This window comes from Bemisia tabaci, chromosome 2, assembly GCF_918797505.1.
Source record: "Bemisia tabaci chromosome 2, PGI_BMITA_v3".
Lineage (NCBI taxonomy): Eukaryota > Metazoa > Arthropoda > Insecta > Hemiptera > Aleyrodidae > Bemisia > Bemisia tabaci.
In genome coordinates this window covers 70017612-70040965 of record NC_092794.1, presented here as the reverse complement: position 1 = coordinate 70040965, position 23354 = coordinate 70017612, and the positions used below count along the sequence as shown (strand labels likewise).

The following is a 23354-nucleotide window of genomic DNA, read 5'->3' as shown; positions in this document are numbered from 1 at the left end:
TAAAAATGACTTTTTTCTATGAGTTTCAAAAGTTTTCTAATAGTCAGTGTTATTAGGGTCATCGCAAAATGGAGCCCAGCTAGATCTGTCCACGTTACCAAATATTCACGAACTGAACGGATAAAACTTCATATCACAATGCGTAAGCACAGTTTCTCTGCTCATTTAGCAGTTGGAAATTATTTTTGAAAAATTTGAATATCTCAAAAACGGGAAAGGGAGAAAAAAAAGTTAGGCATTCCATGATTTCAAAATATGTAATCTCTATCAAGCATATGTTTAATAACTTCTTGCATATGTTTTATTGCCTCCACGTGAACTGTCGAGTTGGCCTCATATGGTTGGGGAATGCCTTTTATTTTATGTACCATCATCGGCACATATAGCGAGCATTGATGATAGCCGGAGATCCCACTCCTCCGCAAGTCCTGGTTAACCGTTTCGAACGAGGGTGCATGGGGCCGCTTAGCCATCATTTGAAGTACAGCATCTACAACACACATATGTTATCAGCTGGAATCAGTTTTCCAGTTCCGAATTGCAAACTATAGTCCAATTTTAGTGTCATAGGTACTTGACACCTATCACTAATGACATACTCATGGCTAATCAAAAGCTGGTTAGCATCTGAGCCTTCAAAAATTTAGAATGTCCTCCAAGCAAAATCACTGTTGAAGATCGGAATTTCCACCCATTGAAGAACCCTTTCGAAAATCCTCCCTCAAGAAATTTCTAATCCGGAAATGCATTAGGTAATAATACTCTGGCGTCCAGTGGAATGTCAACCGCAAGTTTGACAACTCTTCAGTCAAATGAGATTGGTTATTTTTGAGAAGTCTGATTTGTTTAGGTTACAGAAGTATTCTATTTCTAAAGTGTGAGTTTTGAACGTTTTGAAAGAATGGATGGGATATAAGTAGAAAGGCTGATAAAGAGAATGCTTGAAAGGGTTCTCAGAGAAGACGAATGGGATGCCCAGTAAAAGAATGGCGACAGGCGGTTTTGCAAGAAATAGGTCGTGCAACCTCCCCAAAAGGCTAGTGGAGGATAAGGGACTTTGGTGGCTAGGTGTTGCAGAGCGCTATGAAAGCGGCTCTTATGCATGTCTGGATGGGATGTGTGTTGCAAGTTTGACGGAAATCATCTCAAATAATCATTTATCTCTCCTCGGTCGCATTTTAACTTACTTGTCATAGTATCACTGAATTAAGCCTAATCTACTGCAACATGTACGAGAAAAGCAGGCAATTAGCATTGCAAAAGAATTGCAACTTATTTAAATTTTATTGCAATAAATTTCAAAAAGAAGATCCCCTTCAATTAGCAAATAGGCAACATACACAATACACCGATCCAATAGCACCCTGGTAAAAATTGGCGACAAGAGCTGCGTTTCAAAATACCATAAGGATTCTTATAGCCGGCTAAAGAAGGCTACAGAAAATCATATAGCTGGATGTAGAATGCGGAGAAAATCATACGGCCGGGCTATATGAAGCGATAAAAAATTATGCAGCCGGGCTTTACGCTTTAGCGCCTGGCTGTTGCTTTTTCGCCATCGATTATAAAAGGCCATAAGAAATTGTGTAGAAATTCGTGTGCTTTGGAAATCATTAAGTTTGATACGGATACACCTTAATATTTACAAAACACACGTTATATTTTCCTTTAATACATATTTTTTTTCATCAATTAAAACGAGAATAATCCATACAGGATGTGCAAACATTTCAAAATCATGAGTTGAATAACGCTGGCTCCGCCAGATTAAATATTAGAGCCTAACACAAAGCGGAGCGGCGACGCACTGGCGCCTACAAACCTAACAGGGATACTTCACGCATTGCGCAACGCGTGAAGTATCCCTGTTAGGTTTGTAGGCGCCAATGCGCGTTTCGCGCTGGCTGCCCGCCTGCCGCACCGCAGCGTGCCACGGCGCTTGAAGCAACTATTTCACACCATAGGTATTGCACAGTATCATACGAAACTGAAGGCGCTCTAATATATTAGGAATGACAGGCATCCATCAAAAGTACGGAGCTTTCCTCGCAAAATAAATCAAGATACTACGGCCCAAAAAGAGAGCAGTGGTCCAAAAACTCACTAAGTCCTAGCATCCGTAATTCGTGACTACACTTAGCATTAGCATACACTTTATCGCCTGGCTGTGAGTTGCTTAATCGCCATCGGCTATAAAAGGCTATAAGAAATTGTGTAGCCGGCTGTAGAAGCTATTGGAAATCTTACAGCCGGCCGTAGGTCTATGGTATTTTGGAACACAGATTCTACTGCCAATTTTTACCAGGGCAAGTACTTCACCATGTAATCGCCATTCATTGCAAACCCGCGCGCTACTTGGGGAGGAATTTAGTGGAGCTTACCGTGATAAGTTCGGATAAAATGTTCCCAATGATCCCTCCTCATCTCGGTGGAGACATTGCAGAATAAGAATGAGCTCGTATCGATCGCCGGCGAGCAGTACTTGATCGTGCCGAAGTCGAAGAAGGCCACTTCGATTGGTGCCCCGTCGGGTCCGTATTTGAACATCATGTTGTTTCGGGTGAAATCACCGTGAGCTATGACCGTCAATGGCCCCGAGCGGTCGCTCGAGTATTTTTCCATTTGATCGCGCCCTTCTTTACAATGACCAATCAGGTCTGTCAGTCTATCTTGGTACTCAGGCTCCACCTCTAAAGCTTCCACCCCTCGGAGAAAAGCTGTCGCCCAGAACTGGAAAAAGAAGTTTCTGCATTGAAAAAAAACTCCGGTCGTGGAAGCCGTACTTACGGGCTATATAGACATACACTTCCGCGTTCCGGGCTCAGAGGCCGAAAGTTCCGGACGGAGCACCCTGAGAAGCCAAAGCTACGGCTCCAGCACCCGGAACTTTCGGCCTCTGAGCCCGGAACGCTGACGTATGTCTACATTGTCCGTAACTTTTTTTTCAGTGTGGTCTCGCATGTTAGAATCGATGGAAATGAAATTGAGGCGTTGGGTGCAGAAACAACATTTCTTTATTGCGGTGGTTTGGAATATCCACTGTTACTATATACTTTAGAGAGGAAACTATCGAGTGAATTTTCTGAAATGTTTCGGTTCCAGCATTGCAAAATCATTAAGAAAATTCAGGAAAAGTTACAAAGAGTTCTGTATATTTGCTCTAATTATAGTGGATGAAACTTCGCGTCAGTGGAGATTCTGAGACACCGCCACCAAGATATGCCCTTTCTGCACCCAATGCTTCAATTTTAGGTAGACTGACAAGTTTGTCGGCGGTCTGGAAAACCAAGGAATTTACGATGACCGGAAAAAGTTAGGGAATTTCTGACACATGCACTTATCACCTGAAAACATATCACTAATCTTCCAAATGTTAACCTTTTTGGGTCGTTTTTAAGGCTTTGCCAATTGCTATCTTTCAACTAGCTACTGTATACCTGTATCCATAATTTGGACGTATTTCTGCCAAACGGGACTAAGCGCCATCGGGGTGGGAAGGTAGAGGGGGGCTTAGATTGGCGGCGGAACCAGGCGTCGGGCTCATTCGCTCCTATACTCGCAATGCTTTTCCATGGCGCTTAGTTCCGTTTGACAGAACGCGCTATCCGAGATTCTAAATTCCTCAAAATGAACTCAAATTGGCGCTTAGTTCCGGTTGACAGAAATACGTCCATTTGTCTCAAAAGTAGGATCAGAATATGCTCGATCTCTAGATAGTAAGTGGACACCGGACGTGTGTACTCTGCAGCAGGCGCAATATAGGCAATGTGCACATCAGAACGTGAGTGTAACGGTGTAGCGTTTGAAGTATTTCTGCGATGTTGAAGGCGCTGTGTTCATGTGGTGCGAGCGGGCGCGCCTTTTATTGTCCACAATAATTCGAACTCGCGGCCCAGAAGTTATACACATTTTTTAATTAAAAAATGTCATACAACGTCATCATAAATTTATTATGACGTTGTTCACCATTTCCAAAAGTCACGAGAAAAATATTTTTCTATAAGCCACCGTGTTATAAAAATGCCACATTGGAGTTCACAGCTTTGGCGAACGGGAACACACCGTTCATGAATTGCCTTGAATGGCCGGCGCACGGTGGATCGAGTCAACAAGAGGTGTCGGACAAAATTTGGAAACATTAAAGGCATGTAACTTCGTTTATATACAATTTTGAGGTTCTAAAAGTAGCGCCATCGGTTTCCTCGTTAAAGTTTCTTCTACAGATACAAGCTCCCTTTGAATTTTAAAATGTGACGAAATAAGCATCAAAATTTTTAGTTTTAGTCAAAATTTCATGTCCGACCTCTCTTATTGACTCGATCCACTGTGCGGTGTTTCTTTGCACAGCTATTCTAATGTATTTTATGTGAAATTCAACTAAATACCTGCTTATCACATTCATCCGTATAAACGATGTTTTTTACTTTGGACGCGATGTCTTCAAATGCTCTCGGATCGTCCGCTTGGCACAGTAGCGACAGCGCGTGAAACTTTCCAATTCTGTCCAAGACGAGTTCAACATGTTTCCTGTCCAGGTACAGTCGGTCCTCGGACAACCTGAAATCCTTTTGTCCCAAATGTTTCAGGATGATTACATCCTCCGTCGACTTTTGATCATTGGTCGCCTGGCCGTACACAAACTCGCAGAAACTCGCCGAAAGGAGATTGTCTCGGTCGTATTTCCGTAACAGAGGGAGGATTTCCGTGTAGAATAATAACTCGTTGTGAAACAGGCTGCTGCCGTCCATATATTGATCCATAGACTGCCTAAAATGTATGACACGAGTAAATTAAATAGATATTGATGGCGAAAGTGCGAAACCACGTATCTCCATCGCGATGTCTCAAAATTTCCGTCCCTGTTTTAGTTTTTCGAAGGAGGCAAGCCAATTTTATGGCCTGAAATTTATAAGAATATTCTGCTGGTAGAGGAAAAAGTCAAAGAAGTTTTCAAGAAATTACGTTGACGAGTTTGCCGAAGGAAAAATAAAGTAGGATAGGAAGTATGCAACATCGCAAACGGAGATACGTGTTTTTGCACTTTGGCTATCGATATGATTGATGGAAAAATGAAAAATAAAGTTTTCAATCAAAAGCGAGAATGAAGAAACAAAAAAATTATGCAACCATAGCAAGTTCAGAGTCACAAACGAAGTGATCGATAGGCGAGAGGCGATAATGCTAATATTATTTCGGGGTCAGACTGCAGCGGGCCTTTAGTTTCGTATCGCTACACTGGGGCCGAGAAATTATTCTGATGGTTGAATATGTCCTGGGATGGGTTCAGGTCTTCAGGTTGGGCACCCTACGCAACTAAACTGACTGCGGAGTATCGCGTAGAGTATTACGTGGACATGAAGGGGCTCAAACCGAAATCGTTTTTTCCTGAGCACACGCCAAAGGATATTTCGGCGAGGACATATTTTTGTACTTTGGAAGAGTTTAACTGAAAAAAATTATGAAATGGACGTCCAATTTTCAGTTGCTGAAGAATCGAAAAGTCGATTATGTGCTAACGTGAATGGAGTTTAATAATCTTTTCTATGTGTACCTGCGTGTTTTAACGACGACTGGAACATTGAAGCGCCTGCTTTCAGCAGATTCTAGTACTATGTCACCAAAAATCACGTCTGATAACACGTGATCGATGCCTTTTTCGTCGCTGACTTCAAAACTGACGAACTTCATACCATTCGATCCTAAAGACCCAGTTTTTACCGCCTCCGGTAGAATTTTCGACGTTAACCACTCCAGCACACTCATTTCAGTATTCGTGTACGTATGTTTTTCAATTCCGAAAACCCGCCAAAACTTCAGCACAATCCTAAAGTATCAAGACAGTCCGCACGGTTTACTTAGTTCAAGATTGGAACATTTCGTCAAATGTTTTTCTCGGTTTCTGTTTTACATCACCAAAGATAGGATGTGAAATTCCCCAACAGCCGAGGAAATAACACAGAATTTGAATCACACCTACCCGAATTTAGCGACGCTCTCCCCTAGTAAAAATAAAATGCCCTTAGTGCGTTCGGAGTGCACTCCGAGTGCACTCCGAACGCACTAAGTGTGTAGTGTGAGAGTGGGTGCGCTTCGAGTGCACTCGGGGTGCACTCGAGGTGCGTCCTAGGTGCGTCCGTGGTGCCTCTGGAGTGTGTCCGAATCCACCGACGGGTCGAGGATACCTTTCCATTGTATCCGCGCCGGGTTTTTACCTGGCGGCGTGACCCTTGATGATCTACTGGTGGCGAATAATTTGCGAACCAATTTTTTTAATATTTGAAAATTGTCCGTTTATTTCGACGGATTCGGATTCAGCTTGCAATCCTGATGAAAAATATGTATACTTTTGAGTAGATATATTGGTAAGTTCGCGATCCAGAAATAAAAAAAATGCAATGAGAAGCATTTTAGAAGCGCGGAAGAAATTCGCGAGTTTTGTAATTCAATAACTTATAGTTATACTTACTTTTAACTATACATATTTTTCATCAGGATTGCAAGCTGAATCTGAATCCGTCGAAATAAAAGGAAAATTTACAAACGTTAAAAAAATTGGTCCGCAAATTTTGGGCTCCCAATAGACTTGAGGACCCGTTGACAGGTAAAGACCCGGCATCGACACAATGAGGAGAATGCCACGGTGAGCCAGGCCTGGATCCAGGAGCTCCTCGCCGAGATTTAGACGTTGATTCTATGTTTGCCCAAAAATGTTCTAATTTTTACGGCGTCTAATTTGACTGCCCAGACTTATACATGTATTTTCGGCTTCGAATGAAATGTAATGGCTCTCTTGTTAAAACATTCATATTTCGCGCCGAATGAATATTCTAGTGTTAACAATTTCCTTCGATGTAATGTTAAATTTTGAGGAACGCAATGAATATCCTTTCTTGAAAGTTTCAAAAACTGTAGGTGAAATTGCGAAGAAAATTATAGAAAAAATCGGAAGATAAATATTCAACAATTTTCCCGAGAATTTATGATTCACCGACGGAAAGTTTGAGACGCCTGAAGGTTCATACGGCGTTTTTCCTTGGCGCGACAGTATAGGCTCCTTGGCTCCTGCTATCACAGTGACCGAACCGAACGGCGCTGCGGGAAAAGGGATGTTTTCCAGTGTCGGTGTCTGACGCACTCAGTCGCGGTCGTCGGTGAGTCAATTTTTCTTCTCCCAAATACTCCCAAATACGTATGAGCCGTGCCACAGGAGCCTAGAAGGGGAATGTTTGCATTAGACCGAGTTTTCCGATCCCAATTTACCTGCATCAGTGGTGCAAGAACTTGCACGAGACATTGGAAAAGTAGGTGCGGCAAAGTACAGAAATGCTTCATGAATTGCACACTTGCGTGATTGTAATTTGTGTGCGTGTGTGTGCAAATACAAAATGATTGAAAAAAAAATTTAAAAATATAATTTAATAGGAAAAAGTAAAATGAGGGGTCTTCATTGCTGTGACATCCGAGACTAAAGAATGGCGAATATTTTGCAACTAAAAGACACCCCACAGTATTTTCCATCAAACACTGGAGCTCACTGGAAAAAAAAAAAAAAAAAAAAAAAAAAAAAAAAACACATGGGATCTAGAGTCCAGACTCTTGAAAACAAAAAGGACTCTTGATTCAATCAGATTTAAGCTTAAATCAAATGGAAATCCGCTCAAATTAAGAGGCTTGGTTCTTGATTTAAGCTTAAATCTGATGGAATCAAGAGTACTTTTTCTTGTCAATGTTTTTAAGAGTCTGGACTCTAGATCCAATGTGTTTTTTTTCCAGTAAGTGATGACAGTCTGATGTATAATATTAGGTACAAGAAAAAGAGAATATTTACAGTTTTTATAAGCCACGCTCAGGGCTCAAATTGTAAATTTTCGTCGTTTATTTTGAAAAAAAAATTGAGCCACTCGGAGCTTTTTTCTTCGTGATATTGCAGAGTGGTTTCTCTTTTAAAAAATGAAATTTCTTACTGATCTAGAAAAATGTTGCTTCATGGGAAAGTGTACCCCATAAAATGCAATTTCTGATACTAATTACAATATGCAAGCCCATGTAAAATTATAATGCCTCCATAAAAATGCGTCTATCGACTAAGTTTTTGATCTCGATTTTGATATCAATGGATAAAGGAAACAAGAGCCTCAACTGGTTTTGAGGACTTTACAACATTCTAGAGAAACTGCAAACTGCAAACTGTCTCATTGAAATGGGCCGGGGAAGAGAGGGAGGTCATAATGTTTATAGATCGTAAGTATCTTATACTTATGAGGGCGGTAAACCTTTATGTTTTTGAGATATCCATCAAAGGGACAAATTGTTGAAAAACTCAAATACCAAAGAAAATAATAAAAAAAAAAACGCACGCAGGCGTACTTAAACACTTATTTAAAATTAAGGAAAAACCGTAAAATGATTCAATTAATCCATTTTTGAGAGCACAGTATTTTGCCAAATGTTTCTTGCAGATGTAAGTATAGGAGAGACAGTTAGTTGAAGTGAGATGGATGTAGGTGTAGGGCGCGGGGGCTGACAATAGAATCTTGGCCGTGAGAGGGTGTCACGGACCGCTAGGAGACGCGAAATATTCACTTGCTCTTTCTTTCAATCAGCCGTGCTGACGGGACTCAACCCTTCACTTTCGCTCATTTCCAAACTGAACGTCGTTGCCTTTTTCTTTCGAGTTCCAGTCACCATTCCTGCGCATGACTGTTACTTGCCAATAAAATGGAGTAATTTGGCATCCTCTCTTCCTCATGCATATTTTCTGAATGATGGCAAAACTGATCAAACATAGCCATCCGATTTCCGCAAGGGGCGATTGATGATTACTCCAACCTATGCAAGTATGAGAATGTTGATGATTGACCGTTGAGTGCCAAATTGTGCCCTATATTATGAAAAGAACAGGAATTTGGTGTATTGATTTTTACTGTTAACTTCCTGTTTTAATAAAAGAGGCTATCCGAAAAATTGAGAGCAAGATTTAGTGAGAAGAATTATTCCGATGGTTTAAGTTAAAAAATTACGTACCTCCAACCGCGACTTTGTAAATCTCTTCTCGCGTTTCATTTTATATGGGAAAAGGGACCAACTAAATTTATTTGACAGTTTCTGCAAATTTTCTCCTCTCATTCAAAAACACTACCCAAGAATTCAAAGACAGTATTATGATCAGTTTTCTGCTAAAAAATAATGAAACACTGTTTTTCACAAGATTTTGGACCGTTCCTTTCGAGGTACAAAAAAAAATTACGGCAAATTTTACCAGAAGTACGGTCAATTCTATCATGAGTCTACTTGATTTTTCATACAGTGATACTGAATGGTAAAGATATTCAAACATCTGGAAAAACTTACTATACTTTCGGTGCATTCGGCTAGAGTCGCGGCATTTTTTACTACAGAAGCCAAGATGTATGTCATACCAAAAACTCCAACACTTTTCTAAACTTTTAAGCTGTGTAAATTTTAATTTTTACACTAAAATGTTTCTAAAAACAACGAAATTGACATTTGGTCTCCTCCTCCCTTTCTGTGGCCAGCTTTCCTTTTTCTGTAACATTGCTAAAGTCGACGTGACAGTGCGAAGGATTAAAAAAATTACAACTATCTAGTTAATTATATATCCGTAAATTAAATACCTAGTTGCCTTCCTTGGTAGCTTTAAATCGGAAAACCTCTCAAGACGCCTTTGATTTGTTTCCAGCCTTATCTCAAGCTTGCTCACGGCTGTTGCCATTCCCAACCCTTTTTTGAAGCGTGGTGCTAAAAAAACGACCCTTTGCGGCTCGCGCCCTTTTATGCTGTTTTCTTCGTGCTGTGCTTTGCTCTGTAATGTCGAGATTATTTTTCCTGAGTTGGCGGAAATCGTTGCTTTACATATGTCTACGACGCAACGCTATGTTAGACCAGACTTGAGGGCCCTCCCTTTCTTAATACACGATCATAGAGTTCCCCCTGTTGCTCTCAATAAGTTCGAAATTCATGGTATTATATTTTATAACTTAAATTCCTTAATAAAATTTAAAAGCTTCTACCGACCATTGTTTTTCAACCAAGAAGCGATATGAGCTCGAATAAGTTTGAATTTTTATCTCGACTCTGCTATCTTCGCTGAAACTGTCGTGAGCCAAAACGTCCCATTCCATCGTGCGAATATGGGCCTTCTCACTCGCAGAGCAAAATTTCGCCCGAGTCAAAAACGCCCGTTTTTCCGGTCTTTTCAACACTGGGCGAGCCGAGAAGGGCTGCGGCCTCAGGTCCGAACCAAAGGTAGACCTGCCGCCGCAGAGCCGCCAAGTCAAGGGTAGAATTGCCGCCGTCGCCGGCCACTGACCAGAGGGTTGGATTTTCTCAGGCAGGCGGCTTGCGCTTGCCGCGTCGTCGCCGCGAGGGTTTTCCCCTGGACCTCGAAACCGAACACTGTGAGACTGAGAAAGCCGCCGTGTTTGGCCCAACCCTCTCCGCGATCCGCGACGCGCCTTCGCACCAGCAGCCCCGTCACGTCGTCGCCGGTCGCTCGACTCATGGTTACATAAACAAAGGCGGGTCGGGCACCGTTCCTGTCCAAAGCGCAGCGCCGCTCCTCGGACAGCGTAAAATCCAAAGGCACTACCCAGTAGCACAAAATAATATTTTCACCATTTTTTTTAAATTACCGCACGGGTGTCTACAAGAACCGTTCCCGCTTGTGCTACCCTTGAAAATCGAAAAATTGGCTGTGAGAGGTTGATCCGAAAAAATTTTAGCCTAGCTCATCAACATTCGTCGAGGAGGCAGTGAGCACAATCGTAATAAGAGGAGAATAGAAGAGAGAGTACTCTCAACGAAGGAAACTTCCCTCGGATTGGGTCATTTTTATTTTTTTTTGCTTAGTGACGTGACGTGAAAGAGGCCTGGTCCAGAGGGTCTGCAGTCTGCACTCCCCTCCTCCTTGAAGGAAAATTTCTCCAAAGAAACATAATTCTGCGTTATTATTTGGAAATCACCCCACCCCATGCAAAATATATGGCTAACGTGTTAAGTGCTTCATAAAGCGCACCATCGGCCAACAGGTGCATCTTTTGGATAAGTTATGAAATTGATTTAACTTTTTCTTCAGTAGATTCGATCAATTGAACCGATTTTCACTAAATAATAACAGTAACGTAAAAAAACGGAAAATGTTGAGGATTCTCATGTTGCACATTTCTATCGTAAAATCAATGCTGTGGTGACTTGATAAGCGGGAAAGTTCCCACGTCAAACGAAAACAACGCAAATGCTTCACTAAAGAGTCGCATTCGGTAATTATCGATGCGATCATTGAGTTCGGCGTGAAATTTAAAAGTTTTAACAAGAGAGCCATTACATTTCATTCGAAGCCGAAAATACATGTATAAGTCTGGGCAGTCAAATTAGACGCCGTAAAAATTAGAACATTTTTGGGCAAACATAGAATCAACGTCTAAATCTCGGCGAGGAGCTCCTGGATCCAGGCCTGGCTCACCGTGGCATTCTCCTCATTGTGTCGATGCCGGGTCTTTACCTGTCAACGGTCCTCAAGTCTATTGGGAGCCCAAAATTTGCGGACCAATTTTTTTAACGTTTGTAAATTTTCCTTTTATTTCGACGGATTCAGATTCAGCTTGCAATCCTGATGAAAAATATGTATAGTTAAAAGTAAGTATAACTATAAGTTATTGAATTACAAAACTCGCGAATTTCTTCCGCGCTTCTAAAATGCTTCTCATTGCATTTTTTTTATTTCTGGATCGCGAACTTACCAATATATCTACTCAAAAGTATACATATTTTTCATCAGGATTGCAAGCTGAATCCGAATCCGTCGAAATAAACGGACAATTTTCAAATATTAAAAAAATTGGTTCGCAAATTATTCGCCACCAGTAGATCATCAAGGGTCACGCCGCCAGGTAAAAACCCGGCGCGGATACAATGGAAAGGTATCCTCGACCCGTCGGTGGATTCGGACACACTCCAGAGGCACCACGGACGCACCTAGGACGCACCTCGAGTGCACCCCGAGTGCACTCGAAGCGCACCCACTCTCACACTACACACTTAGTGCGTTCGGAGTGCACTCGGAGTGCACTCCGAACGCACTAAGGGCATTTTATTTTTACTAGGGTCTACTCGTTCTTCTCTCAACTTTATTTTTTTACCTTTTACTTACTTTGTACCACTATCTTCTAATTGAGCCTTTAACTTGCGTAATACACACATAAATCAGTCGGCCAATAACTTATGATTTCTAGGTACTCAAGTAATATTAAAACCGCATTTGAAGTTTTGCTTATCAAGACATCAACATCGTTTTTTCTCCGTCGCAAGTGACCCACATCATTACTCAAACATAAAATCACTTTTTCATAAATCTGTTTTCAAATGCTGCCAAAAGAAAACACGAACTAAAAAAAAGTGTCCAGTAGTTGTTAATGGATCGCGAATAGAACCACACACATCGCACTCGAATTATTCATAGGACGAAGTCACCGGTGGTTGAGGCATACCCATGCTTTGCTGCGGGTCGACCATGTTGTTCGGAATGTTCGCGGGAAAAGCAGTGGCGCACAACGAGCACTATTTTGACCGAACACCACAAATATCCAGAACAATTCGTAAGAAATGTTAACGCACTGCTAGACCTGCAAATTTCATCGCGAACGGTTCGCGAATAATTTAGTTCGGCCACGGCCGAATGTCGCGCAGGCACTGAATCACTGATTGAGATCAATTCCCCTCGTTTTTCGAAGAGAGCAGATGCCGAGTACTCATACTTTATACCGGCAACATTGGCGAACCGAGTGCAGGGTTGTCAGATGTAATTTCAAACGACTTCGACGCTGTAGTTTGTATGGAGAAATCCAGAACAAAGCCCCGCTCGTGGCAACGCCAATGCGGACGGCCTTGAGATAAGGGGGTCACTCACTTCTCGCGGATTCCCCATCACCAAGAGTGTCGCGTCGTATAGCATCGTGGCAACGACCTAAACACAACAACATGAGAGCGAGAGTACGCTCCCAGACAGAGTTGGAAAAAGGATGCGTCACGCCTATGTTGCGCCGTGCGTCGTAGACTTCCCCCAACTCTCCGTCGTCTGGCGAAACTCACCGTCAGCCCTCGTGTTTATATTACACTGAAAAAAAAAGTATGGGAACATCTACTGTAAGTCTACTTGGTTTTTTTACACAGTGATGGTATTTAGTGAAAATAACCAAAATTATGGTAGTATTCACCAGAAATTTGGTGTTACTTATCATAATATGGTGCACGCTATTATGGAGTCTGGTGTTTATTACCATACTCGTATCACTGAGTCAAAGTATGGTAAAATCTACCATATTTTTTTCAGTGTGTATCTTTCTAGACGCTATTAGTGGCGACGTCATCAAGGGATTCTCCATTATATCGAATTGGATCGAAACAATAACATTTGCGTAAGCTCTTTTAGTGCTACCAATGCGAATAAATCGATATATATCGCTTTTTTGTGACGTGCCACTAATAGCGTCTATTCGATGGCCAAAGTGCGAATCCACGCACCTCCGTTTGCAACTTCGCAAACTTCCTGTCATAATTTATTTTTTCATTTGGAGAACTAGTTGACGTAAGTTCTTGAAAACCTCTTTGATACTTCCTCTCCATTGCAGAATGCTCCGCGGTAATCTCAAGATGTACAGTTGTTGACTTGTTTCTCTTCGAAAACATAAAATAGGAGCTGAGATTTTGATGTGCCACAGTGGAGATACGTGGTTCGCATTTTAGACATCGTATATCTGCATGTAATTTTTTTTTTTTTTTAATATTATTGTTATATTTTCGATTTGATCGTTTACGGCATCACAAACACGGGGCCGATATTTGGAAATTTTATCTAAGCCATTCAATATCCAAGAGGATTTGAACTGATTCCTTCCTATTTGGACCAAAATAATATTTTTTTACCTTTTCTAAATAAAAAAAAATCCATAAGATTCGAATGTTTTAATTACGAGTTGGAATCACTTCATCATGAGGTTAAGTTATATCATTCAAGCTGAATTAGGTTCACGAGTATATACCACCTCGAAGGATGTCCATTTTGCGTTCAAAAAATTGAAGGCGTTTTGAATTTCAGCGCGCTGACTGGAGCGCTTGATTAACGGACGCGTTGGTGACAGGATATCGCCTGGATGCCTAATCAAGCTTTACGGACGTTCGTAACACATATCGACGATCGGAGTACAGTATCACGTATCTACATTGCGATGTTTCAAAATTTCCGCTCCATTTTTATTAATTCGATGGTAAGCAGTTCAACGTTACTGCATAATTTGTATGCCAGATACTCTGCTAACAGAGATGAAAAATCACGGAGAAACATTTTACGTTGACTGGTTACCTATTCGAAGAAAAAATAGATTTTGACAAGTAATCTGCAACGTCGCAAACGGAGATACGTGATCTCTCAATTTGGTCATCGGAATGTAGAAAACTGAAGGCATTTTGGCTTTTTTCGCACTGATGTTATTCGTCTGTAACAAGGACACTAGGACGCGCTGACAACGGCGCCTTGATACAACTATACAACCTCAACGGATGTCCATATTGCGTTCAAAAAATTGAAGGCGTTTTGAATTTCAGCGCGCTTACTGCAGCGCTTGATAAAAAGCCCGGATTTTCCGCTAATTTTGACGTCAACGTCAATCCGGGAGGCCTAAACGTTGACGAAAAAATCCAGGAAAATCCGGGCGTTACTTTTAGACCATTTCGCAACTACTGTGCTATGTCCATTTTCAAAATTAAAAAAAAAGCCAAAAAATGCTCCACCCTAACGAGCAACCAGATTTTCGCGGCCCTCACTTTACTAGAAAAGCTAAAGAAAACAGAGAGAACTAAGAAGAAGCGGAGGAGGCTGAAGAGAAAAAGAAAGAGAGGAGAGAGAACAGAGAGGAAGGAGATAAAGAAGAGATAAAGAAAAAAGAAAGCAGAAATGAGACGGAAAAAAGAAAATCAGAGATAGAAGGAATAAGATTGAAGTGGAATTGTGGTATCATCGTGAAATCGCATGCTTGCCCCGTACCCGGAATACATACAAAGAATAGCTTTCTAGCAAACGAGGATACATTTTACATTCACGCCATGTCAGTTCGCCTTCAATTTCAGTATAGGCAACACGCGAGCCCCCACCGTCAAATAGCGGTATTGTCGTAAAAAAAGCCAGGAGGCTGCGATGGTACTTACATTGAGAATGTTGAGAGCGGGGAAATAACTCATCAGCTCCGCAAAATAGGGCTGACATTGAGATCTGAATTTTCGGCGGATCGGTCCTGCTGCAGTTCTTCCTGAGTGCTGATTGACGAGTTTTAGCAATGCTGACCTTAAAAAATATACTCTTTATCGAGCATATGCCTTGCGACTCCGGCCATTAATTGGACGGCTTTGGGGTGGGCCGCTAGGTCTTTGAAATTCGCCGTGCGGGCCAGCATCTCCTTCTTCAGCTGGGCCTCGTCCAGGTGTTCCCATTCGGGGGGCGTCAGGTCCAGGGTGCCCTCTATTAAGTTGAACATCGTCGGGGCGAAGAGGGCGCATTGATGGTAACCGTAAACACCGTTCCTCCGCAAATCCAGGACGACCGTCTCGAACGAGGGGGTCCGCGGGTGGCCAGCCATCAAGCATGTCACAGCACCTACGGAGCAATGATTGGGTAATTAAATTTTTTTCATTCTTAGGACTACCAGTGGCGTGGCGTGAATGATCGATTATCGATATTTCCCCATTTGAAAGTACGGTGAAGAATCGATTATTAAGGTGTTCGTTGCGAACACCCTGTATATCGATATTTTTCCATAGGTTTAAATGGCAGATCCATCGATATATCGCAAAGCACGCCACGCCACTGAGGACTACTATCTTTGAGGAAGGGAAACAAATCGATATCCTGAACATTCTCGAAACTTTGGCATTAAACTTTCCCCGAGAAAATGGAAAATTCTACTAAATCTGTACTTCCGAGCACAATTAAAAAAAAAAAAAACGAACAAATAAAAAAAAACAAAAAAAAAAAACAAGCTAGCAGTACCCAATCTCTTCAGAATTGAAAGAGTTATCCTGCCGTCACGATAAATTTTAATTCATTTTATTCGAATCCAGGGGCTTTCTTGGGAAACTTTTAGAGTTTGAGACGTCCTCGGCGCAATTTCGATCTGAACACACCACATCACCACGTTTATTACCTAAATTTAGTTTAGCAAGGCCGGATTTAGGGGGTGCGCGGCCCATGGCGGCAAATTTAGAAGGCGGCAACTTTTGCGATATTTTTACATGTAGGTATGAAAAAATCGGATCAAGAAAAAAAATTACAAACTAGAAAAGGCGACAAAATCTTTCATCTCCTGAGAGTATAGTAATTTCTAATTTTGTTGTCTGTCGGTGGTACAAGAGACAGCACCTTTAATTAGTTGAGCTAAGAGAGAAACCAAACACGCAATTTAGCCTGGAACGGTGCGCCGCAGAGAGAAATGATGACGAGGACTTGAGATGATAAGGAGAATCCCTCTGCGCGCCGGTCAGCATGTAACACATATTAGCGCCTACAAGACTGCATGCATACTTCACGCATTGCGTCAAACACAGTGAGGTCAGCAGCGGTTGGCGTGAAACTCACAGTGCCTACAAGACTGCATGAATACTTCACGCATTGCGTCAAACACAGTGCGTTCAGCAGCGGTCGGTCGGCGTGAAACGCGTAGCGCCTACAAGACTGCATGAATACTTCACGCATTGCGCCAAACTGACACACAACAAAAATGATCTTGATAATTGGACCGCGTTTAGCTGAAAGGAACCAAGCCCTATCTGCTATTGCCAACTTTAACTGGGCATTTCAACAAGAAAATGTTAGTGCGAATTCCTTTGAAAATTTTGAAAAATTTGCTTCGTACTATGCAGAAAATTCCCTGAAGTTTGCACAAAAATCCGCGCTACCGTTTTCACGTAAAAAATTAAATTCCCTAACTGAATTTGGCAATAGCTGATGTGGCTTGGTTCCTTCCTGCTAAACGCGGTCAAATTTGTTATGATAAAGGTAGACTGGAGAAAAAACACATTGGATCTAGAGTCCAGACCCTTGAAAACATCGACAAGAAAAAGAACTCTTAATTTAATCAGATTTATGCTTAAATCAAAAGGGAATCAAATTAAGAGGCTTGGTTCTTGATTTAAGCTTAAATCTGATTGAATCAAGAGTCCTTTCTCTTTTCAATGTTTCCAAGAGTCTGGACTCTAGATCCAATGTGTTTTTTTCCAGTGTAGATGTTTAAAAGCAACGATAAGGACGTTTACCATGGTAAGTCTGGAGAAAATGATCCCAATGATCTCGCCTCATCTCGGCAGACACGTTGCAAGACAGGAGAGTGCTTACATCAATCGCCGGCGAGCAATAATTGATCGTGCCGAAGTCGAAGAAGGCCACTTCGATTGGCTCCCCGTCGGGGCCGTATTTGAACATCATGTTATTTCGGGTGAGGTCCCCGTGGGCTATGACCGAAAGAGGCCCTGAGTGGTCCGTTGTATACCTTGCCATTAACTGGAGGCCTCCCTCACAGTTCGCGATCAAACCCGCTAATCTATCACGATATTTTTCATCCGCCTTCAAAGGCTCGAGTCCGCGGAGAAAGGCCGAGACTCCGAACTGGAAATTTTTACAGACATTTTTAGGATTCTCATCATGGATTAATTAAGCAAGACTAAATTTGGACCGCGTCAAACAGAAAGGAACCAAGCCACATCAGCTACTGGAAAATTTAATCGGGCAATTTAATGTTTTACATGAAAATGGTTGTGCGGATTTTTGTGCAAATTTCAGTGAATTTTCTCCACAATACAAAGCAAATTCCTTAAAATTTTCAAGGGAATCTGCGCGGACGTTCTCTCGTAAAAAATGAAATCTCCCTGTTAAAGGCAATAGCTGATGTGGCTTGGTTCCTTTCTGTTTAACGCGGTCCATTTAGGAGTAAACATTTGATAGCACCAGGGAAGGATTTTCTGGCATCTTAGTAGTGGCGATTCATGAAAATTGGCAATACTGTTTTTTCTCAATTTAAATTTATGTAAAATAATCGAGGTAAGGCAGTTTTTCTCGCCTAATTCGATACTTTGCATGGATTTAAATAAAGAAAAAGTAGTGCTGCTAACTTGTAAAATCGCCACTGCTTCGCTGTCATGGACTTTCTCACTAGAGCCTTTCGTGGCTGTTTTTTTTATTTGCCCTTTTGTTAATGCTTTTTTAACATCCACTGCAATTTTTTTGCTGATAAATAGCCACGATTACTCACTGGGGTATCTCATGACCCCATAGTTGAGACATTGAGTATTTATGATGCGTTTGACATCCTTATTTTGTTTGGGCATTTGGATGTTTCTAGGGACCTTTGACTTTTTATTTCAGTGATGATTTGGACATAATTGTCGTGAATACTCTAGCACGCACAATCTCATCCCCATTTTAGATTCTCATCTTTTTTTCTTCTTTTAAGTAGCGGGCCGATTCTTGAAACTATGTCAATACGAGAATAGACATGACACAACCCTATCTTAGCCATGCAATCTATCGTATTTCAATGTGTTATCGGGCTGTGTTGAACTTTCAATAGTAGGCAGGTTGAATGTATGTATAAAGACGCAAATGATCAAATTCAGAGTACCTCTTTGCCTACGTCTTCAGAGAAAGGAATGTACTGGATTTCAGATGCGACCTCATCAAACGCCTGGGGATCGCTCGCTTGGCATAGCAGTGATATCCCGTGATACCTGCCAATCCTGTCCAATGCCAACTCAACATGTCTCTGGTCCAGGTATAATCGATCCTCCGACAGCTTGAAGCACTTTTGAGCCAAATGTTTAAGTATGATCACATCCTCTGCTAACTTATGATCATTGGTAGCGCGACCATACACGTATTCGCAAATATTCGTCGACAGGAAGTTGTCCCGATCATATTTTTTAAACAAAGGCAGTATTTTTGTGTAGAACAACACCTCATTGTGAAACATCTTGCTGGTCTCTAGCAAAGTGTCCAGTGATCGCCTGAAAAATGAGAAAATATTCACCTAAGTATCGGATCACACCTTTGACACTAATTCAGCTCATCTGCATAGCATTAAAATTCAACTCTAGTCTGATTATCTTCTTTCTAACCAATGGACCTTCAGACTCACATTTATTCTATTGCGGAACTGTCATTCATAGAAATTTCTAAAGTTTTACTTTTCTCTCTTTTTGAGGATACTTGTCACGATTACAAACAAAATTGGTAGCAAAATACCAATTTCCCTATGGATTGTGTCGTTTTGAAAAACTCCAAATGCGTTTTTCTCAAAACATGGTTTTAGCATAAGAGCCCTTTTTCCATATAATGCCTCAATCAGTCACTTAAAGTCAAATCGAACTTCCATAAACGGCACTGGGATCTTTTGCAAGTTGGCAACAATGTTTGTTCTCAATTTAAATGTATGATAAACTATCGATTCTTGCCGAGGCAGCTTGTCTTATCTAAAATCGATATTTTTAATAGATTCAAAGAGAGAAAAAAACATTTTTGCCAAATTGCAAAATCGCCACTGAACAGCGTTTCATCGGCAGGGCGTAGCGCGGCGCCCTCAAAAAATCTCCGAGCGGCAGTTTGTCAGATTCACACTGAGTTCCTTCATTTTGTCGGATATGCAATTTGATCTCCGGAGAGTTAAAATAGTTGCTCGATGAGGAATTACCGGCGCGCACAGCGCAGCGCCTTCAACAACATGCTTAAGCTGTATAACTATTACGAGACTCACTGAAAGCTTTTTATCTCTTGACGTCGTATGAGATTGGTCTCTACGTAGTTGCAATATATTTTCTTGAACACACGCTGTCTCTAATTTTTTCAACTGTCCAGCATTCCTTAAAGTGATCAGTTATTTTTTACATCGTTTTTGGGAGCGGCTAGTTTCAAAGGACTATCGAAAAAATAAGGCGTTCAAATCCATATGCTAATAACGGAAGGTGGTAATATATGTTGGCCTAAGACATCCAAAAACGGGGCCGATTTCTTGTCAACCCAAGAGACTAGGGTGGAGGAGTTGGAAATTAAAGTTAAAAGCACTTAAGTTGTCATACCTTTTGAACTGCACAACCGATTAAAAGAAAGTTCATGCAGAAGAATCCCCAAGCGGCAGTTTATCAGATTCACACTGAGTTCCTTCATCTCGTCGGATATGCAATTTGATCTCTGGAGAGTTAAAATAGTTCTCCGTAATAAATCACCGTCATTCTGACAAAAATTAATGTGCCTCATGGACTGCTTTCAGAAAGCACAACAAGGTCAATAAGTACAAGGTAAACATCGAAAACTTGTTCCTCTCCTGATCCATTTTTGTTAAAAAATATCATACAACTAATTACAATAATAAAATCAAATGAATTCGGTAAAAATTACTCGAAGCCTCCTAACTTACCTGCGTGTTTTGATGACGACTTTGATCTTGAGTTGCTTGTTTTTGGTTGTTTCCAAAACGACATCACCAAAAATGACATCGGAGCACATCTGATCGATGGCTCTCTGGTCACTGACTTCAAAGCTGATGAAACTCCTCACGTCGATGCCAAATGATCCGGCTTTTACGGCCTCCGGAAGAATTTTGGACGTCAACCATTCGATCACACTCATGTCTTGGAGGGCAATGCAGAAACCCGTCGGATCCTTAAAAGTTTCCTCGTCATTTCAATGAGTTTGTCACGTCACGGTTTGTGAAATATTCACGAACTTTTTTTCCATCATGTCAATATTCGATCCCTCCCATGGAAACTATGACTGCCTATTGAAAAATTAACAAAATTCAGGATCGTAGCAATTTCTGAGGTGTTTTTATGAATGTCAAAAATTATGATAAATATATTGCCGTGCTAAGGAAAAACGCCGTATGTAAGTTCGAAAGTTGCAAAATTTCCCTCGATAAAATGTTCATTTTGGAAGAAAGCTATGGATAGTTTTCTTTGGAATTTTCAGGAAATTTAGGTGAGATTCCGAAAAAAGTTATCTGAAAAATTGGAGGAAAAAGTTTACAAATTTCTCCCAAAATTCGTGATTTATTGAAGGAAATTTGGCAAGACCTAAAGGCCCATACGGCGTTTTTCCCTAGCACGGCAGTAATGCACAGGCATTTGAATCGGTGTAATGTGTCAAGAATGTAGGTGGAGGTCCCATGTGCGTTTTGCCCCATCTTGTACAATCCGGAATGACTTATTGAAATAAGTAAGAAAAAGTGAGCTCATGAGTGAGCAGTTAGTTTAACAACACTTTACCAATATTTAATTATTTTTGATGAAAGATGCACTTCAACTTTCCTAAACTTTTAATGGATAACACTCTCAAATAATTGTCCTTTAAATTATTTTGTCCTTAGTTCCCTGAGGAGGAAGAAAAAAAAAACTTTTACAAAAGGATACATAATGCAAGAATACTGTAACACAACCGAACTTTTCATAATTACGCCTAACTTAATATCTCTCCGTAATTTTCCGTGTGGCTACCTTTTCATTAAGAAATCTATGGGGACATATATAAAAAATAAACTTGCAAAACTACTTTCACAATTATTTTCAAAACTTAACAAAGTTGCACAATTTTTAATGAGTTACTTACATAAAAATGTTAAAGTTTCTCATCAAAAAAGTTTTAAGGTAGCGAAATGTTCCTCACAGTTTCTTGACCCGAGGAAAATTTACCTTGGTACTGCATCTTGAATTTAAAGCATTATTCCACTTTTTAAACGTGTATTATTGTGTTTGCTGATGCACATTTTAAACACTCCGAGATCGATACAATTCATAAAATAAGTAATCAACCGATGAAATAAGTTTAAGGTGTCGATAACGGGTGCCCGTTCTTAACCACTATCGTTAATTTGATGTAAAGTATCCAAAACACGATTTTCTTTCTTTCGATAATTCGCGTCGATTGGGCGTCAAACTCATTACTGCAACTTAGTTATAATTGCTCGGGAATGTGTGTAGCTACCACTACCCACTCAAAAAACATTGGAACAATTAGAGACGTTGCAAAATAGCCTGATACAATCACATTGTCTAAATATCAGTCAATGCGAATAGTAGTGTTCTTTTTTAGCATGGGCGATTAGAATTGAACTTGTACCCCTGAGTTTCACTCATGCGTGCCAAATCTTAGTGACAGAATGCATAACTCGGTGACTAAATCAATCAAGACCTTGGCCAGCAGCCATTTTTTTAGACCCTTGAGTTGAGTCGAGTGAGAGAGTCCTTTGGAAGTAAAATGCCCTTTTGGCCCAGGGTCGTTGCCGAACCTTACTGCCGTGCTAAGGAATAACGCCGTATGAACATTCGAGAGTTGCCTCGAAATGCATATTTTTCTCTTGAAATTTTCAAATAATTTAGATCCTATCGAATAAATATTCGAAAAATTGGAAGAAACATATTCATAAATTTTCTCCGAAATTCATGTTTTACACTGAAAAAAAATCTCGGTGTATTTACTAAGAAAAGGGTAAAATTACCAAGAATTCAGGGTTCTATTTGATCCCAGTTTTTTCTTGGTAAAATTACCATTTATGGGATTAGTAATTTTACCAAGAAATCTCGGTAAAATTATTGAAATTTCTCGGTAATTTTACTGGACCCCGGTAAAAACGCCAATATTTTTTATCGACTGTGCGGTAGAATTATCGAGATGAAATGGCAAAGTTACCGGGAATTGATTACCAATAAAAGTGGTATTCTTACCTGAAAAAAACAGTAAAAGTACCGGTTTTTAGGTAAGCTTACCAGTCTGTCTTGGTAAAATTACCAAAAATTGGTAAAAAAAAGTGAGATGGTAAAGGACCTACCAACGGACCTTGGTAAAAACGCCGAGAATTTTTTTTCAGTGTATCAAAAGAAATTTGGCAGCGGCTGAAGGTTCATACGGCGTTCTTCCTTAGTATGACAGTAATCTGGCCCTGCTATCATGTAATATGTACAAAATTAAAATCATTCGGTGAGCATAAAGTTTGATATTAATGAAACAGTGCGTCAAATGTAATTTTCACTGAGGAACAACGCGACGCTTTTAAAGGCTTTGTGACCAACGGCCTGATATTAAGTTTTGCTGCGTGTCCTGGCGATTTCCAACCCCTCAGCTCGCGCACGACGACGCCGTCGTTAATAATCCTTCATTAAATCTCTAAAATAAAGACACAGAACATTAGAAACTAATGCAATGCATCCTGGCTCGTTCGAATGAAATGCAAGCGTGATTAAAAAATCTGAACTCACAGGCGGTCGCAGACCTTCAAACTTGAACCGAAATTTTAATTCCGGACTTTTAC

General features: G+C 40.8%; 2 protein-coding genes across 4 annotated transcripts; both read right to left on the bottom strand.

Annotated features, from left to right (window-relative positions):
* Positions 1-238: 238 nt before the first annotated feature.
* Positions 239-12810, bottom strand: LOC109041856 (uncharacterized). Of its 2 annotated transcripts, none has more exons than XM_019058346.2 (5): positions 12507-12810; positions 5552-5824; positions 4386-4767; positions 2382-2730; positions 239-490 (listed from the first exon to the last, which is right to left on the bottom strand). In XM_019058346.2, the coding sequence occupies exons 2-5, from the start codon at positions 5761-5763 to the stop codon at positions 249-251; spliced, it is 1185 nt and encodes a 394-aa protein (XP_018913891.2). In that variant the 5' UTR covers positions 5764-5824; positions 12507-12810; the 3' UTR covers positions 239-248. The 2 variants fall into 2 exon arrangements, with proteins under 2 accessions (XP_018913891.2, XP_018913890.2); XM_019058345.2 differs by having other exon boundaries at positions 5552-5899; positions 12507-12804.
* Positions 12811-13361: 551 nt separating this feature from the next.
* Positions 13362-22006, bottom strand: LOC140223705 (uncharacterized). Of its 2 annotated transcripts, none has more exons than XM_019058343.2 (5): positions 21656-22006; positions 20469-20828; positions 18681-19062; positions 17320-17668; positions 13362-15664 (listed from the first exon to the last, which is right to left on the bottom strand). In XM_019058343.2, exons 2-5 carry the CDS (start codon positions 20678-20680, stop codon positions 15357-15359), a joined length of 1251 nt encoding a protein of 416 aa, XP_018913888.2. In that variant the 5' UTR covers positions 20681-20828; positions 21656-22006; the 3' UTR covers positions 13362-15356. The 2 variants fall into 2 exon arrangements, with proteins under 2 accessions (XP_018913888.2, XP_018913889.2); XM_019058344.2 differs by having other exon boundaries at positions 21739-22006.
* Positions 22007-23354: the final 1348 nt, after the last annotated feature.